We start from the raw sequence: 21,277 nt of genomic DNA on the forward strand, positions 1-21,277 counted from the left end.
TCTCCAACACCTAGGAGAGACTGATTCCCACATCCTCTACAACACCGAGGAGAGACTAATTCCCCCCATCCTCTCCAACACCTAGGAGAGACGGATTCCCCACATCCTCTCCAACACAGAGGGGAGACGGATTCCCCACATCCTCTCCAACACCTAGGAGAGACGGATTCCCCACATCCCCTCCAACACAGAGGAGAGACGGATTCCCCACATCCTCTCAAAGACCGAGGAGAGACGGATTCCCCACATCCTCTCCAACACCGAGGAGAGACTGATTCCCACATCCTCTACAACACCGAGGAGAGACTAATTCCCCCCATCCTCTCCAACACAGAGGAGAGACGGATTCACCACATCCTCTCCAACACCTAGGAGAGGCGGATTCCCCACATCCCCTCCAACACCGAGAGGCGGATTCCCCACATCCTCTCCAGCACCGAGGAGAGACGGATTCCCCACATCCTCTCCAGCACCGAGGAGAGACGGATTCCCCACATCCTCTCCAGCACCGAGGAGAGACGGATTCCCCACATCCTCTCCAGCACCGAGGAGAGACGGATTCCCCCCATCCTCTCCAGCACCGAGGAGAGACGGATTCCCCCCATCCCCTCCAACACCGAGGAGAGACGGATTCCCCCCATCCTCTCCAACACCGAGGAGAGGCGGATTCCCCACATCCCCTCCAACACCGAGGAGAGACTGATTCCCCCCATCCTCTCCAACACCGAGGAGAGACGGATTCCCCACATCCCCTCCAACACCGAGGAGAGGCGGATTCCCCCCATCCTCTCCAACACCGAGGAGAGGCGGATTCCCCCCATCCTCTCCAACACCGAGGAGAGACGGATTCCCCACATCCTCTCCTACACTGAGGAGAGACTGATTCCCACATCCTCTCCAACACCGAGGAGAGACTAATTCCCCCCATCCTCTCCAACACCTAGGAGAGACGGATTCCCCCCATCCTCTCCAACACCTAGGAGAGGCGGATTCCCCACATCCCCTCCAACACCGAGAGGCGGATTCCCCACATCCTCTCCAGCACCGAGGAGAGACGGATTCCCCACATCCTCTCCAGCACCGAGGAGAGACGGATTCCCCACATCCTCTCCAGCACCGAGGAGAGACGGATTCCCCACATCCTCTCCAACACCGAGGAGAGACGGATTCCCCCCATCCTCTCCAACACCGAGGAGAGGCGGATTCCCCACATCCCCTCCAACACCGAGGAGAGACGGATTCCCCCCATCCTCTCCAACACCGAGGAGAGGCGGATTCCCCACATCCCCTCCAACACCGAGGAGAGACTGATTCCCCCCATCCTCTCCAACACCGAGGAGAGGCGGATTCCCCACATCCTCTCCAACACCGAGGAGAGGCGGATTCCCCACATCCTCTCCAACACCGAGGAGAGACGGACATTTTGTCTGCACGCATTTCTTAATAAATCTGCTTCTTTGTGTTATATTAAGTACATACTGACAGAGAAAACACATTAACAAACTCAGAACACCAAATAAGGTGATGTAGAGGGGCTTGTGTAGCCAATAGAGAAACTTCCAATGGAGAGATTTATTAATTTACACTAAGGGGGCTATGTATTAAAGTATTTTTGCGCCATATCACCTGAAAACACCATGGGAACGCTGGTGAATATCAAGTATCCCCAGGATGTATGAAGGAGACGGCAGCAATTATATCTCACCCTTAAACCCATTACTTCAGTGCACCATCAGTTGTAATAGGCCAGTGTTTTAGACAGGGCCGTAGCTAGGGTAGTGCGGCCGGTGCCATCGCACAGGGCACCACAGGTCAGGGGGCACTGTTTGGTCCTGTCAAATTTCTGTTTATTATCATTCTTGCTTGTAGCGTCCTCTTATTTCATCCCCAGCATCTCCTGGCCTCTCCTATCTCTTCCCTGGCCCTTCCCCATGAAGCCATGGCCCTTTTTTGGGTGCACTATGTCCTTTTGAAAAATGAGGAGGGCGTCAATGCTCTTTCTGGCACAGGGCACCAAAAAGTCTAGTTACGGCTCTAGTTTTATATATATAGCAGACTCTGAAAAAAACATCACAGCGTGCAGCAATCAACTGCTCAAATGTTATCCTAGGCATAAAATAAAAAGCTAACCCGCAGGAAACGTAACATGGCTGTGAGCCACATACTAACATTTTGGCATTCATGTAAAATTGTTTTACAAGTTAAGTTGCACTTTAGTGAAAATGTAGGGAGGTGACATGTTATCTGAAGCCTGCAATAAAATGTTTTATGATAGCCTAAACCCATTGTAAAAGGCAGTATAATCTATACACCAAAGCACAATTTATGTGTAATATACAAAAGCAAAACTAATACAGCTCAAACGGCTTTTTTTGTAAACCAGTTTTGCTGGATAATGAAAATCCTTTATTTTGTTTTCTGTAATCTAGTTTAGATGGTCAGTTATACCACTTTCCGACATACGACCTGGGAATTTCCCTGCTCAGACCCAGGTATTTCCCCTCGGCAAAATCCTGGGTTTTTGCTCGAGACCCACTCTCACATTACCGGCTCTATTTACTAAAGTGCGCATATTTAGAAGTGGATATGTTGCCCATAGCAACCAATCAGATTCTAGATATCTTCTAGAAGGTGCTAAATTAATGGTAAGTACAGTAGAATGTGATTGGTTGCTATGGGCAACAGCTCAACTTCTAAAAACCCACTCTTTAGTAAATTTACCCCCTACACCTGAGACCCGGGAAATTCCCAGGTTGACCCCTTTGAGATATAAGCGGGGTTTTTCAGTGTTTTATAAGTCTGCTATAAATATAATAGGAGGAAAGATATTTCTCGCTCCAAAAGTTTTTTATTTTATAAAAGTTTATTAAATAAAAGTTCAAAGACGTGTTACGGTTCAGTGCTAACTTCCATATTTGTTCCATGTGAATAGAAATTGAATAAGTCATGTTAAGAGAATATAAGAAGGGTGCCCCAGGGGAAGTAACACCCTCTGCCTAGCGCCCCGGGCAGCGGCATTGATCACATGCCCTACAAGATGGAAAAGTGATAGAAGAGAATAAGGGGCTGAGCCATAGTTGCGTGTACGCTGGTATGCACACACATCGTGCGATTCTTAGCACTGCACGCACTCCATAGCCGAGTGATCGCAACTACAGGAGATTCAGGGACATACGCAACTTAGCGGAATTTCCACTTGCGCCTGAAAAGGGCGTATATTGCTGGTAATGGGGTATTTGCATGTCTCAAATGCCCAGTCTCATTTCAGGCGGCTCCCTGGCAGCAGGTACAAGTGCGTTCTGATAATAATTACAGTCGTTTCCACAAGCGGTCGGTCACATAGATGTGTGCAACTCGGCATATACGCGCAAATATCCGCAGCTATAGTTCCGCGCACACAGGCGACTTGCTGTTAACCCTGCATCAGCCCTTGTGTATGAAAATAATCTAACGCCTAACGTCACAGAAAATACTAATGTGGTCATTATTCGTCACCCATAAAATCAAAACAAATCAATGGATCAAAGCTCTTAGTAATTGTCATTGACTAAGCCTACAACAAGCCAATCATCCACGAGCTCCCTGCACACAAATATATGAAAATCAGAACAACAAAGAGATACTAGGTAACCATAAACCGGATGCAGAAGTAAATTTGCATTGCATTAAGGCGATTTCTTACCCAGCGCTGGGCTGGTGCAGAGTGTAAATTCCTGAGTCTGATAATACAATTCTATGTCAAGGTCATCTGACGGCAAATAACCAATCAGGATACAATTATATATGTACAACTACAGAACAGGGTAATCTCAGTGAGTACATTAGCCTCTGTCTGTGCTATGACCGTCATTCCTTTACTGGTATAAATCATGTTACATATCAGGTGTAGTTTCTCACTCCGGGAGGGTCCAAAGTCAGCACTGTGTGATAGTAATATACACTGTATACGCCCAGCCCCGTGTGAGAGTAATATACACTGTATACGGCCAGCCCCGTGTGAGAGTATAATACACTGTATACGGCCAGCCCCGTGTGAGAGTATAATACACTGTATACGGCCAGCCCCGTGTGATTGTATAATACACTGTATACGGCCAGCCCCGTGTGATTGTATAATACACTGTATACGGCCAGCCCCGTGTGATTGTATAATACACTGTATACGGCCAGCCCCGTGTGATAGTATAATACACTGTATACCGCCAGCCCCGTGTGAGAGTAATATACACTGTATACGGCCAGCCCCGTGTGATGGTATAATACACTGTATACGGCCAGCCCCGTGTGATGGTATAATACACTGTATACGGCCAGCCCCGTGTGATGGTATAATACACTGTATACGGCCAGCCCCGTGTGATGGTATAATACACTGTATACGGCCAGCCCCGTGTGAGAGTATAATACACTGTATACGGCCAGCCCCGTGTGAGAGTATAATACACTGTATACGGCCAGCCCCGTGTGAGAGTATAATACACTGTATACGGCCAGCCCCGTGTGATGGTATAATACACTGTATACGGCCAGCCCCGTGTGATGGTATAATACACTGTATACGGCCAGCCCCGTGTGAGGGTATAATACACTGTATACGGCCAGCCCCGTGTGATGGTATAATACACTGTATACGGCCAGCCCCGTGTGATGGTATAATACACTGTATACCGCCAGCTCAGTGTGAGGGTATAATACACTGTATACCGCCAGCCCCGTGTGATGGTATAATACACTGTATACCGCCAGCCCCGTGTGATAGTAATATACACTGGATACCGCCAGCCCCGTGTGATGGTATAATACACTGGATACCGCCAGCCCCGTGTGAGAGTATAATACACTGTATACGGCCAGCCCCGTGTGAGAGTATAATACACTGTATACGGCCAGCCCCGTGTGAGAGTATAATACACTGTATACGACCAGCCCCGTGTGAGGGTATAATCACTGTATACGGCCAGCCCCGTGTGAGAGTATAATACACTGTATACGGCCAGCCCCGTGTGATAGTATAATACACTGTATACGGCCAGCCCCGTGTGATAGTATAATACACTGTATACGGCCAGCCCCGTGTAAGGGTATAATACACCGTATACCGCCAGCCCCGTGTGAGAGTATAATACACCGTATACCGCCAGCCCCGTGTGAGAGTATAATACACTGTATACCGCCAGCCCCGTGTGAGAGTATAATACACTGTATACCGCCAGCCCCGTGTGAGAGTATAATACACTGTATACCGCCAGCTCTGTGTGATAGTATAATACACTGTATACAGCCAGCTCTGTGTGATAGTGTGTATGTATATATATATATATATATATATATATATATATATATATATATATATATATATATATATACACATACACACACACTATTTTTATAAGCTGTGTGGCTGTACTGGGAGGACAGGTGTGTACTAGTGGCAGGTTATATAATGTAAGGTAGTGGGTAACAGACCCTCCAACATGGCCCCTTCCACCAGGTACACAATGCTCTGCTCCTGGACTTCCCATCTGATGTATGATTGCAGTCACCTGGGGGGAAGCTCCTGTCTCATCTGTACCTAGCTCAGCACAGGTGTCTGCAATCATACATTAGGTACACAATGCTCTGCTCCTGGACGTCCCATGTGATGTATGATTGCAGTCACCTGGGGGGAAGCACCTGTCTCATCTGTACCTAGCTCACCTGTACCTGTCTCATCTGTACCTGTCTCACCTGTACCTGTCTCATCTGTACCTAGCTCACCTGTACCTGTCTCACCTGTACCTAGCTCACCTGTACCTAGCTCACCTGTACCTAGCTCACCTGTACCTGTCTCACCTGTACCTGTCTCATCTGTACCTAGCTCACCTGTACCTGTCTCACCTGTACCTGTCTCACCTGTACCTGTCTCATCTGTACCTAGCTCAGCACAGGTGTCTGCAATCATACATTAGGAGGGAAGACCAGGAGCAGAGCACTGTGTACCTGATGGAAGGGGTCATGTTGGTGGGTAGTACAATGAGCAGGCGCCGTTACCTGAGCAGGAAGGCCGCCAGCAGCAGTAAGGACAGTGCGGCCAGTCTCCGGCGCTGCTCCCGCCTCATAGCTCCGGCTCCAGCTGCTGCCCCAGCACTGACTGACCGAGCTCAGCACCGCCTGGTTACCGCGGCAACGCCACGCTGTCTCCTCCCGCCCCGCCCCACCCAGCATTGCCGGGCACTGATTGGTTGCATCACAGCGATACGGCAAGAACCAGCCCCGCCCCCATCACCTCAACAGCAGCTGCCAGTGTCTGTCACCACTGGGTGTACTGGCGTCTGCCAGTATAGACAGCATCAGCTCCCAGTACACCCAGTATACCCAGCATCAGCTCCCAGTACACCCAGTATACCCAGCATCAGCTCCCAGTACACCCAGTATACCCAGCATCAGCTCCCAGTACACCCAGTATACCCAGCATCAGCTCCCAGTACACCCAGTATACCCAGCATCAGCTCCCAGTACACCCAGTATACCCAGCATCAGCTCCCAGTACACCCAGTATACCCAGCATCAGCTCCCAGTCACCCGGCATACACAACATCAGCTCCCAGTACACCCAGTATACCCAGCATCAGCTCCCAGTACACCCAGTATACCCAGCATCAGCTCCCAGTCACCCGGCATACACAACATCAGCTCCCAGTACACACAGTATACTCAGCATCAGCTCCCAGTACACACAGTATACCCAGCATCAGCTCCCAGTACACACAGTATACCCATCATCAGCTCCCAGTACACCCAGTATACCCAGCATCAGCTCCCAGTACACACAGTATACCCATCATCAGCTCCCAGTCACCCTGCATACATAACATCAGCTCCCAGTCACCCTGCATACACAACATCAGCTCCCAGTCATCCATCATCAGCTTCCAGTACACCCAGTATACTCAGCATCAGCTCCCAGTACACACAGTACACCCAGCATCAGCTCCCAGTCACCCTGCATACACAACATCAGCTCCCAGTCATCCATCATCAGCTTCCAGTACACCCAGTATACTCAGCATCAGCTCCCAGTACACACAGTATACCCAGCATCAGCTCCCAGTCACCCTGCATACATAACATCAGCTCTCAGTACACACAGTATACCCAGCATCAGATCCCAGTCACCCTGCATATACAACATCAGCTCCCAGTACACCTAGTATACTCAGCATCAGTTCCCAGTACACCCAGTATCTCCAGTATCAGCTCGCAGTACACCCAGTATCCCCAGCATGAGCTCCCAGTACACCCAGTATACTCAGCATCAGTTCCCAGTACACCCAGTATCTCCAGCATCAGCTCCCAGTACACCCAGTATACTCAGCATCAGTTCCCAGTCATCCATAGGTGGATATATGGACTTGTCACATTCAGTGACCTTTGTGCAGGCTTCTATTGCAATGTTCTCATACATCATCCTGTATGGACTAACGTCCCTAGTATTCCTGATTACAGTCAAATATTATATTACAATATTACTTGGAAACACTTTTTTCGTATAGCACTGTCTGCAAACAATTAAATACAAATAAAATGTACATTCAATAGAATAAAAAAAGCAGGATACATTTGGCAATGCAACACATACAGATGTGTCCTCATGCACCTATTTTTTTTTTTGCACCATATGGCGCAAGACGCTTGGCACAAAATAGACTCCCCGTCACAGGGCTTGGGCTTTCGTACTTTCCCCCCTGCATTTAGCATCTTATCTGCATTGTACGGTAGCTGCATACAAAGTTGCTTATAGTGTCCTGGGTACTTATGATTACTACTTTTGTCGCAGAAGAATTAGTGTAAATTTACAGATCCAGCACAACGCTGCGTGTCGCGGCTCACTAATATTGGTCCTCAGTCTTTTTCACCCGGGATAGCGTCCGAGTCGTACACAGCAGCTGCATGCAATGCCAGTGGTAGTGTGCAGGGTAGGGAAGACAATCGCGCTCTATTTTTGTAGTCCTGGGATTGCGTTGTATAGTACAGAGACACTATTATTACTATGTCCATTTTCGAAGGTGATGAGTGACTTGTACAAAATCACAAGTATTATAGGTGAACTTACAAAAAAAAAAAACACCCACATTGGCCCCCACAGGGAAAAAAAACACCCATATTGGCCCCCACAGGGAAAAAAAACACCCATATTGGCCCCCCAGGGAAAAAAACACCCTTATTGGCCCCCACAGGGAAAAAAACACAGATTGGCCCCACAGGAAAAAAAAAAACACAGATTGGCCCCCACAGGAAAAAAAAACCACAGATTGGCCCCCACAGGAAAAAAAAAACAGATTGGCCCCCACAGGATAAAAAAAACACACCGACTGGCCCCCACAGGAAAAAAAACACACTGACTGGCCCCCACAGGAAAAAAAAATACACCGACTGGCCCCCACAGGAAAAAAAACACACTGACTGGCCCCCAAAGAAAAATTCAAACACACATTGATTGGCTCCCACAGGAAAAGAAACACACCGACTGGCCCCCACAGGAAAAGAAAAAACATAAACAAAACACACACATTGGCTCCCACAGGAAAAAAAAACACACTGACTGGCCTCCAAAGTAAAATAAAAACATACATAGATTGGCCCCCACAGGGAAAAAACAAAATCAAAACACACACATTGACCCCACAGAAAAGTACACACACATTGACTCCCACAGGAAAAAAAACACACATTTGGCACCCACAGAAAAACACAGACACATTGGACCCCATAGGAAAAAAAACACACACAATGGCCCCCACAGAAAACCATACACACATTGACTCACACAGAAAAACAAAAGACATTCATTGCCCACAAGCCCCCCACTGAAGACTGCCTAGGTACTTTCCGAGTACCTAGAACCCCCCCTCTGCCCGTTGCGCCATCAACCCGCACCCCCCCTACAGCCGCCGCAGGGAGGCTCCATTTGCCAGGCGCCCGCTGAGATCTTCTTACCAGCGGGGACCCGGCTCCTTCCCCGTAGTGGCAGCCGGAGGCTGGAGCTCACTCCTGAGCTCCGGCTTCCGCAGTGAGCACTATGGGAGAGACATCATGACATCATAACGTCTCTCCCATAGATCCGAGGAGCGGTCAGACTGGATGGCAGCCGACGCAGGAGCAGGGCTTAAGGTAAGTATTGGGTTTGTGTTTTTAATTGTATATATATTTTGTTTTAGAGGCACTACCACTGAGGGCACTACTAATAGGGCATTACTACTGGGGGCATTACTATAGACGGCACAACTACTGGGGGCATTACTATTGTGTGCACTACTACTGGGTTCTTTACTAATGGGGGCATGACTACTGTGGGCACTACTAATGGGGGCACAACTGCTGGGAGCACTACTACAGGGGGCATTACTATTGGGGGAACTACTAATTATTGCATTACTAATGGGGCATTACTACTGGAGGCATTACTATAGGGGCATTACTACTGGGTTCTTTACTAATGGGTGCATTGCTACTGGGGGCACTACTAATTGGTGCATTACTAATGGCACTACTAATTGGTGAATTACTACTGGGCCACTACTAATGGGGGCATTGCATAGGGGGCACCACTACTGGGAGCACTGCATAGGGGGCACCACTACTGGGGGTATTGTGTAAGGGGCACCACTGTTATGGGCATTGTATAAGGGCCCAGGGCTGCCATTACGAATTGTGGGGCCCGGGACTGTCAAATTAGGCAGGGCCCCCTATATATATATATATATATATATATATATATATATATATATATATAAAAATATATATATATGTATATATATATATATACAGACCAGGAGGTGCGGCACTCACGGACCCATATGAGGAAACACAAAGGTGAGCCAGATGATAACGTTTCAGTTCTTTATGTAACTGTCTTCTATTTTAAAACGGAACATATCTCAACACACAGTTCATAATTGCTTAAACATCAAGCTCATAGGGTAATGCACAAAGAATGCAACAATGTTGAGTTTACATCTATTACAAACCAATGTTGCTTACATGGATACAACCTCAAAGCACATCGCCATTCTACATAAATGAACAATTGTATAACTGCACTATCCTAAATAAAAACAAGCAAATGAGAACAAAATACATATATACACCAAAATTCTATCATCATGGATCATTAGCCAAAGGGAAATTTAGTCTAACACATAATGGCAGTGGTGCTTCAGAATTTAACTAAAGCCAACAAAGGAAATATTATCATTTAAACCCTTAGGGTATAGTACATCAAGTCTCAGAATCCATTCTGCCTCTTTCCTTAATAATAATTTCCCACGATCCCCACCCCGCATTAAAGGTGGGACATGGTCAATCATGCGATATCTTAATGATGTTAAAGTATGCTTAGATTCCTGGAAGTGTCTCGCCACGGGTTGGTCACTTGTACCATGGGTAATGGCTGCTTTGATAGCAGATCTATGGCCCGCCATCCTCTCTTTAAATTTTCGCTGTGTCTTCCCAATATAGGAAGCTGACCACGCGGCGTGGATTGGACACTTGGTGATTGGTGATGGGCTATTTAAGGTATGTTGTTTGTATGTTATGTACTTTTCTGAAGACAGTTACATAAAGAACTGAAACGTTATCATCTGGCTCACCTTTGTGTTTCCTCATATGGGTCCGTGAGTGCCGCACCTCCTGGTCTGTATTTTGCTATATTGTGGGGGCACCCGGCAGAGCTGCTTATATTTTTGATGAGTGCCGGTCCTGTGTTGTTTATATATATATATATATATATATATATATATATATATATACACATACATACACACACACACATATATATATAATATATATATATATATCGCGCATTAAAGGTGTATCTAATCTATATTAAAGTAATTAATACACTATCTGGTTCTTTGAATGTACCACTCAGTCCCCCCTCCCCATTACTTACTCCCTCTCATAGGGATTACAGGTTCCACTGCGACTGCTGCTGCTGCTCTCCCGGCTCCGCTCCATAGTCCATACAATGACAGGCGCCGCGTTGTTCTACTACCTGCATTTCTGGCTGATCAGGGTCTCGGCCGGCTGCTACTGTATCTGATGGCGGCCCGCTGCCAGTAAAAGCAGCAGAGCACAGGAGAGGAGCGCCGCTGATGCTAATCAGCACTCCGCTCGGCTGCTTAATAGGAACAGGGGACAGTGGAGAAGATGCCCCCTTTGAGGCATGGGGTATTGTGGGTGGTTAGAGCGGGGGGGGCAGGGGCGCTGTAGGAGCGGGCGGGCCCCCCTTTCTGCAGAGTGTCCGGGCCCGGGACTGCAGTACCAGCAGTCCCCCCCTGATGGCGGCCCTGTAAGGGCCATTACTACTGGGAGCACTGCATAGGGGGCACCACTGTTATGGGCATTGTATTAGGGACACTACTGCCGTGGGTATTCTATAAGGGCCACTACTACTGTGGGCATTGTGTAAAAGGGGCACCACTATGTGTCATAACATGAATAAGGGACTACTGTGTGGCGTAAATTGCACGGGTAGTTTAAAATTTGTTCGTACATACTGTTACACATTATGCATAAGCAAGTTTTATGCCCAGATGCCTTGTTATTTATATTATTTATTGTTATTTATATTAGTTATTGTTATTTATATAAAACACTTGAAGTACACAATAAAGTGTATGTTGCAGGCTTATTCTGGTTAGACGTTTTTGTAATTGGTTCTGTGACTGTCACCAATTATTTGGAAACCCCCCTTTCAAAATCCTGCATTTGACACTGCACAACATCTATTCACAGTGCAGAGAGCCTGGGGGCAGCCCAGCATCTCGGAGAGTACTGGGAACACCCACACAGTGACGGAAACAGGGGTGCTGCGAGGCTCCCCCATTTCCCTAGGCTCCACCCCTTTTCTGGCGTGGGCGCATCTGGGGCATGCCAAAGGTCCCGACTCAGTGGCCACCAATATAGGGAGGTATGTACTGTAAATGCCGCAAAGGGCTTCCAAACTAAGTACTAATGGATATTGTGCAAAACTAAATTGTACTTTCCCACAGTTCAGCATGTATAACTGTGTAAATGTAACATTTTGTTATAAAGTTCATTGGGGTAGATGTATGAAGCCCAGAAACGGTATCAGCGCACGTTATGTGCGCTGATACCGCTTCTCCCCGATGTATGATCGGGGGTCTGGGCGGTAAATGACAGGGGCGCTATGCGCCCCTGTCATTATCGGCGCTGCTATCTACAAGATAGCAGCGCTGATAGCCTGGGCTATGTACGAACGGTCAGATAGTCTGACCGTTCGGCCGGCTGTAGCTGTCGTTATCGACAGCTACAGCCTGGCGTTAGCCTATCCCCGCAGCAGGGACAGCGCTGTCCCTGCTGCGGCGGCTACCGGCTCCAGGCTCCATGCGGGGATCTCGCGACACTTGCGAAATCCCGCGCATGCTCAGTGGAGCCGGCCGGGACAGAGACACAGTGCATCAGCACTAGGCTGATGCGCTGCTGTCTCTAGCGGGTAGCGCCGGAGGGGGGAGTTAACGCTCCCCCTCTTTCCGGCCGATGAGATGTTTATACATCTCATCGGTAGTGCTTCCTGCTTCGCCTCGGTAAAGAGGCGAAGCGGGAAGCGGGAAGCGTTATAGCATCACGTTAAGTGCCGCTATAATACATCTACCCCATTGTATTATATGAAATTGCCATTGTAATGATTTATGCCTTTTGGTATAATACTAAAATAGATTAGTGCTATAAGGTGATAAACTTAAAACATGCACAGTTTCCAAAAGGTTTCCCCAATTGTGGCCACTAGTGTAGTCTCTGAATCAGGCAAAGGTCTTCTTTATGAAATGGATGATGTTGTCATGTCTGCACTGCTGGGAATATACTCCATAGGCAAACGCAGGGGGGGGTTTCCGTCTGCCTGGAAACCCCCCTCCATAGCCCACACCATGACCACAATAGCAATAGTAATATAACAGATTGTTACTAGTGCTGCATGTTCTTCTCAGAATCACAAATGAAATAATTAGCACCACCTGTGGATCTTTTAACGTGTATCAGTCAGTAATAAATAACATGTGCACCAACTAGGAGATCTGGAAAACATTCACTGTTAGGAATGTGCTGCTATAGAACCCAATATGTACATATATGTCCAGGGCAGTGCTAGGTTCTTCTGCTGCTCCTCCAGACTCCCGGACTAGCTCTAATACTCTGGAATGGTGCCCACATCTAATATACAAACATTCAGCTCAGGCAAGATGGCCTACTGGAGCATCTAATGGCTTATTGTGATCACTGGTCCTGTATATGCTGGAATTATGACACACAATACACTATGTATGACACATATAATGGGTTACTGTGATCGCTGGTCCTGTATATGCTGGAATTATGACACACAATACACTATGTATGACACATATAATGGGTTACTGTGATCGCTGGTCCTGTATATGCTGGAATTATGGCACACAATACTCTATGTATGACACATATAATGGGTTACTGTGATCACTGCTCCTGTATATGCTGGAATTATGACACACAATACACTATGTATGACACATATAATGAGTTACTGTGATCACTGGTCCTGTATATGCTGGAATTATGACACACAATACACTATGTATGACACATATAATGGGTTACTGTGATCGCTGGTCCTGTATATGCTGGAATTATGACACAATACACTATGTATGACAAATATAATGGGTTACTGTGATCACTGGTCCTGTATATGCTGGAATTATGACACGTAATACACTATGTATGACACATATAATGGGTTACTGTGATCACTGGTCCTGTATATGCTGGAATTATGACACATAATACACTATGTATGACACATATAATGGGTTACTGTGATCACTGGTCCTGTATATGCTGGAATAATGACACACAATACACTATGTATGACACATATAATGGGTTACTGTGATCACTGGTCCTGTATAAACTGGAATTATGACACACAATACACTATGTATGACACATATAATGGGTTACTGTGATCACTGGTCCTGTATATATGCTGGAATTATCACACACAATACACTATGTATGACACATATAATGGGTTACTGTGATCGCTGGTCCTGTATATGCTGGAATTATGACACACAGTACACTATGTATGACACATATAATGGCTTATTGTGATCACTGGTCCTGTATATGCTGGAATTATGACACACAATACACTATGTATGACACATATAATGGGTTACTGTGATCGCTGGTCCTGTATATGCTGGAATTATGACACACAATACACTATGTATGACACATATAATGGGTTACTGTGATCCCTGCTCCTGTATATGCTGGAATTATGACACACAATACACTATGTATGACACATATAATGGGTTACTGTGATCACTGCTCCTGTATATGCTGGAATTATGACACACAATACACTATGTATGACACATATAATGGGTTACTGTGATCACTGGTCCTGTATATGCTGGAATTATGACACACAATACACTATGTATGACACATATAATGGGTTACTGTGATCGCTGGTCCTGTATATGCTGGAATTATGACACACAATACACTATGTATGACACATATAATGGGTTACTGTGATCACTGGTCCTGTATATGCTGGAATTATGACACGTAATACACTATGTATGACACATATAATGGGTTACTGTGATCACTGGTCCTGTATATGCTGGAATTATGACACATAATACACTATGTATGACACATATAATGGGTTACTGTGATCACTGGTCCTGTATATGCTGGAATAATGACACACAATACACTATGTATGACACATATAATGGGTTACTGTGATCACTGGTCCTGTATAAACTGGAATTATGACACACAATACACTATGTATGACACATATAATGGGTTACTGTGATCACTGGTCCTGTATATATGCTGGAATTATCACACACAATACACTATGTATGACACATATAATGGGTTACTGTGATCGCTGGTCCTGTATATGCTGGAATTATGACACACAGTACACTATGTATGACACATATAATGGGTTACTGTGATCACTGGTCCTGTATAAGTTGGAATTATGACACACAATACACTATGTATGACACATATAATGGGTTACTGTGATTACTGGTCCTGTATATATGCTGGAATTATCACACACAATACACTATGTATGACACATATAATGGGTTACTGAGATCGCTGGTCCTGTATATGCTGGAATTATGACAAGCAATACACTATGTATGACACATATAATGGGTTACTGTGATCGCTGGTCCTGTATATGATGGAATTATGACACACAATACACTATGTATAACACATATAATGGGTTACTGTGATCACTGGTCCTGTATATGCTGGAATTATGTCACACAATACACTATGTATGACACATATAATGGGTTACTGTGATCACTGGTCCTGAACATGCTGGAATTATGACCCACTATACACTGTGTATGACACATATAATGGGTTACAGTGATCACTGGTCCTGTATATATGCTGGAATTATCACACACAATACACTATGTATGACACATATAATGGGTTACTGTGATCACTAGTCCTGTATATGCTGGAATTATGACACAATACACTATGCATGACACATATAATGGGTTACTGTGATCGCTGGTCCTGTATATGCTGGAATTATGACACACAATACACTCTGTATGACACATATAATGGGTTACTGTGATCGCTGGTCCTGTATATGCTGGAATTATGACACACAATACACTATGTATGACACATATAATGGGTTACTGTGATCACTGGTCCTGTATATGGTGGAATTATGACACACAATACACTATGTATGACACATATAATGGGTTACTGTGATCGCTGGTCCTGTATATGCTGGAATTATGACACACAATACACTATGTATGACACATATAATGGGTTACTGTGATCACTGGTCCTGTATATGCTGGAATTATGACACACAATACACTATGTATGACACATATAATGGGTTACTGTGATCACTGGTCCTGTATATGCTGGAATTATGACACACAATACACTATGTATAACACATGTAATGGGTTACTGTGATCGGTGGTCCTGTATATGCTGGAATTATGACACACAATACACTATGTATGACACATATAATGGGTTACTGTGATCACTGGTCCTGTATATGCTGGAATTATGACACGTAATACACTATGTATGACACATATAATGGGTTACTGTGATCACTGGTCCTGTATATGCTGGAATTATGACACACAATACACTATGTATGACACATATAATGGGTTACTGTGATCACTGGTCCTGTATATGCTGGAATTATGACACACAATACACTATGTATGACACATATAATGAGTTACTGTGATCACTGGTCCTGTATATGCTGGAATTATGACACACAATACACTATGTATGACACATATAATGGGTTATTGTGATCACTGGTCCTGTATATGGTGGGATTATTACACACAATACACTATGTATGACACATATAATGGGTTACTGTGATCACTGGTCCTGTATATGCTGGAATTATTACACACAATACACTATGTATAACACATGTAATGGGTTACTGTGATCGCTGGTCCTGTATATGCTGGAATTATGACACACAATACACTATGTATGACAAATATAATGGGTTACTGTGATCACTGGTCCTGTATATGCTGGAATTATGACACGTAATACACTATGTATGACACATATAATGGGTTACTGTGATCACTGGTCCTGTATATGCTGGAATTATGACACATAATACACTATGTATGACACATATAATGGGTTACTGTGATCACTGGTGCTGTATATGCTGGAATAATGACACACAATACACTATGTATGACACATATAATGGGTTACTGTGATCACTGGTCCTGTATAAACTGGAATTATGACACACAATACACTATGTATGACACATATAATGGGTTACTGTGATCACTGGTCCTGTATATATGCTGGAATTATCACACACAATACACTATGTATGACACATATAATGGGTTACTGTGATCGCTGGTCCTGTATATGCTGGAATTATGACACACAGTACACTATGTATGACACATATAATGGGTTACTGTGATCACTGGTCCTGTATAAATTGGAATTATGACACACAATACACTATGTATGACACATATAATGGGTTACTGTGATTACTGGTCCTGTATATATGCTGGAATTATCACACACAATACACTATGTATGACACATATAGTGGGTTACTGTGATCACTGGTCCTGTATATATGCTGGAATTATGACACACAATACACTATGTATGACACATATAATGGGTTACTGTGATCACTGGTCCTGTATATGCTGGAAATATGTGACACAATACACTGTGTATGACACATATAATGGGTTACTGTGATAGCTGGTCTGTATATGCTGGAATTATGTGACACAATACACTATGTATGACACATATAATGGGTTACTGTGATCACTGGTCCTGTATATGCTGGAATTATGACACACAATACACTATGTATGACACATATAATAGGTTACTGTGATCGCTGGTCCTGTATATGCTGGAATTATGACACACAATACACTATGTATGACACATATAATGGGTTACTGAGATCGCTGGTCCTGTATATGCTGGAATTATGACAAGCAATACACTATGTATGACACATATAATGGGTTACTGTGATCGCTGGTCCTGTATATGATGGAATTATGACACACAATACACTATGTATAACACATATAATGGGTTACTGTGATCACTGGTCCTGTATATGCTGGAATTATGTCACACAATACACTATGTATGACACATATAATGGGTTACTGTGATCACTGGTCCTGAACATGCTGGAATTATGACCCACTATACACTGTGTATGACACATATAATGGGTTACAGTGATCACTGGTCCTGTATATATGCTGGAATTATCACACACAATACACTATGTATGACACATATAATGGGTTACTGTGATCACTAGTCCTGTATATGCTGGAATTATGACACAATACACTATGCATGACACATATAATGGGTTACTGTGATCGCTGGTCCTGTATATGCTGGAATTATGACACACAATACACTCTGTATGACACATATAATGGGTTACTGTGATCGCTGGTCCTGTATATGCTGGAATTATGACACACAATACACTATGTATGACACATATAATGGGTTACTGTGATCGCTGGTCCTGTATATGCTGGAATTATGACACACAATACACTATGTATGACACATATAATGGGTTACTGTGATCGCTGGTCCTGTATATGCTGGAATTATGACACACAATACACTATGTATGACACATATAATGGGTTACTGTGATCACTGGTCCTGTATATGGTGGAATTATGTCACACAATACACTATGTATGACACATATAATGGGTTACTGTGATCACTGGTCCTGTATATGGTGGAATTATGACACACAATACACTATGTATGACACATATAATGGGTTACTGTGATCACTGGTCCTGTATATGGTGGAATTATGTCACACAATACACTATGTATGACACATATAATGGGTTACTGTGATCGCTGGTCCTGTATATGGTGGAATTATTACACACAATACACTATGTATGACACATATAATGGGTTACCGTGAACACTGGTCCTGTATATGGTGGAATTATGTCACACAATACACTATGTATGACACATATAATGGGTTACTGTTATCGCTGGTCCTGTATATGCTGGAATTATGACACACAATACACTATGTATGACACATATAATGGGTTACTGTGATCACTGGTCCTGTATATATGCTGGAAGTATGACACACAATACACTATGTATGACACATATAATGGGTTACTGTGATCGCTGGTCCTGTATATGCTGGAATTGTCACACAATACACTATGTATGACACATATAATGGATAACTGTGATTGCTGGTCCTGTATATGCTGGAATTATGACACACAATACACTATGTATGACACATATAATGGGTTACTGTGATAGCTGGTCTGTATATGCTGGAATTATGACACACAATACACTATGTATAACACATATAGTGGGTTACTGTGATCACTGGTCCTGTATATGCTGGAATTATGACACATAATACACTATGTATGACACATATAATGGGTTACTGTGATCACTCGTGCTGTATATGCTGGAATAATGACACACAATACACTATGTATGACACATATAATGGGTTACTGTGATCACTGGTCCTGTATAAGCTGGAATTATGACACACAATACACTATGTATGACACATATAATGGGTTACTGTGATCACTGGTCCTGTATATATGCTGGAATTATCACACACAATACACTATGTATGACACATATAATGGGTTACTGTGATCACTGGTCCTGTATATGCTGGAATTATGACACACAGTACACTATGTATTACACATATAATGGGTTACTGTGATCACTGGTCCTGTATATGCTAGAATTATGACACACAATACACTATGTATGACACATATAATGGGTTACTGTGATCACTGGTCCTGTATATGCTGGAAATATGTGACACAATACACTGTGTATGACACATCTAATGGGTTACTGTGATCACTGGTCCTGTATATGCTGGAATTATGTGACACAATACACTATGTATGACACATATAATAGGTTACTGTGATCGCTGGTCCTGTATATGGTGGAATTATGACACACAATACGCTATGTATGACACATATAATGGGTTACTGTGATCACTGGTGCTGTATATGCTGGAATAATGACACACAATACACTATGTATGACACATATAATGGGTTACTGTGATCACTGGTCCTGTATAAACTGGAATTATGACACACAATACACTATGTATGACACATATAATGGGTTACTGTGATCACTGGTCCTGTATATATGCTGGAATTATCACACACAATACACTATGTATGACACATATAATGGGTTACTGTGATCACTGGTCCTGTATATGCTGGAATTATGACACACAGTACACTATGTATGACACATATAATGGGTTACTGTGATCACTGGTCCTGTATAAATTGGAATTATGACACACAATACACTATGTATGACACATATAATGGGTTACTGTGATCACTGGTCCTGTATATATGCTGGAATTATCACACACAATACACTATGTATGACACATATAGTGTGTTAATGTGATCACTGGTCCTGTATATATGCTGGAATTCTGACACACAATACACTATGTATGACACATATAATGGGTTACTGTGATCACTGGTCCTGTATATGCTGGAATTATGACACACAATACACTATGTATGACACATATAATGGATTACTGTGATCACTGGTCCTGTATATGCTGGAATTATGACACACAATACACTATGTATGACACATATAATGGGTTACTGTGATCACTGGTCCTGTATATGCTGGAATTATGACACACAATACACTATGTATGACACATATAATGGGTTACTGTGATCACTGGTCCTGTATATGCTGGAATTATGACACACAATACACTATGTATAACACATGTAATGGGTTACTGTGATCGCTGGTCCTGTATATGCTGGAATTATGACACACAATACACTATGTATGACACATATAATGGGTTACTGTGATCACTGGTCCTGTATATGCTGGAATTATGACACACAATACACTATGTATGACACATATAATGGGTTACTGTGATCACTGGTCCTGTATATGCTGGAATTATTACACACAATACACTATGTATAACACATGTAATGGGTTACTGTGATCGCTGGTCCTGTATATGCTGGAATTATGACACACAATACACTATGTATGACACATATAATGGATAACTGTGATTGCTGGTCCTGTATATGCTGGAATTATGACACACAATACACTATGTATGACACATATAATGGGTTACTGTGATAGCTGGTCTGTATATGCTGGAATTATGACACACAATACACTATGTATAACACATATAGTGGGTTACTGTGATCACTGGTCCTGTATATGCTGGAATTATGACACATAATACACTATGTATGACACATATAATGGGTTACTGTGATCACTCGTGCTGTATATGCTGGAATAATGACACACAATACACTATGTATGACACATATAATGGGTTACTGTGATCGCTGGTCCTGTATATGCTGGAATAATGACACACAATACACTATGTATGACACATATAATGGGTTACTGTGATCACTGGTCCTGTATATATGCTGGAATTATCACACACAATACACTATGTATGACACATATAATGGGTTACTCTGATCGCTGGTCCTGTATATGCTGGAATTAT

At 43.7% G+C, this 21,277-nt stretch overlaps 1 protein-coding gene across 2 annotated transcripts in view; it reads right to left on the reverse strand.

Moving 5' to 3' along the window:
• Nucleotides 1–6,123, reverse strand: part of GLB1L2 (galactosidase beta 1 like 2) — a 155,731-nt gene extending 149,608 nt beyond the window's left edge. For both annotated transcript variants that reach the window (XM_088481831.1, XM_088481830.1), the window contains exon 1: nucleotides 6,031–6,123. In XM_088481831.1, coding sequence (XP_088337957.1) covers nucleotides 6,031–6,098 — 68 coding nt within the window. In that variant the 5' untranslated portion in view covers nucleotides 6,099–6,123. The remainder of the gene's footprint in view (nucleotides 1–6,030) is intronic.
• Nucleotides 6,124–21,277: the final 15,154 nt, after the last annotated feature.

Source organism: Taudactylus pleione, unplaced genomic scaffold (genome assembly GCF_031769625.1).
Source record: "Taudactylus pleione unplaced genomic scaffold, aTauple2 ptg000278l, whole genome shotgun sequence".
NCBI classification, from domain to species: domain Eukaryota; kingdom Metazoa; phylum Chordata; class Amphibia; order Anura; family Myobatrachidae; genus Taudactylus; species Taudactylus pleione.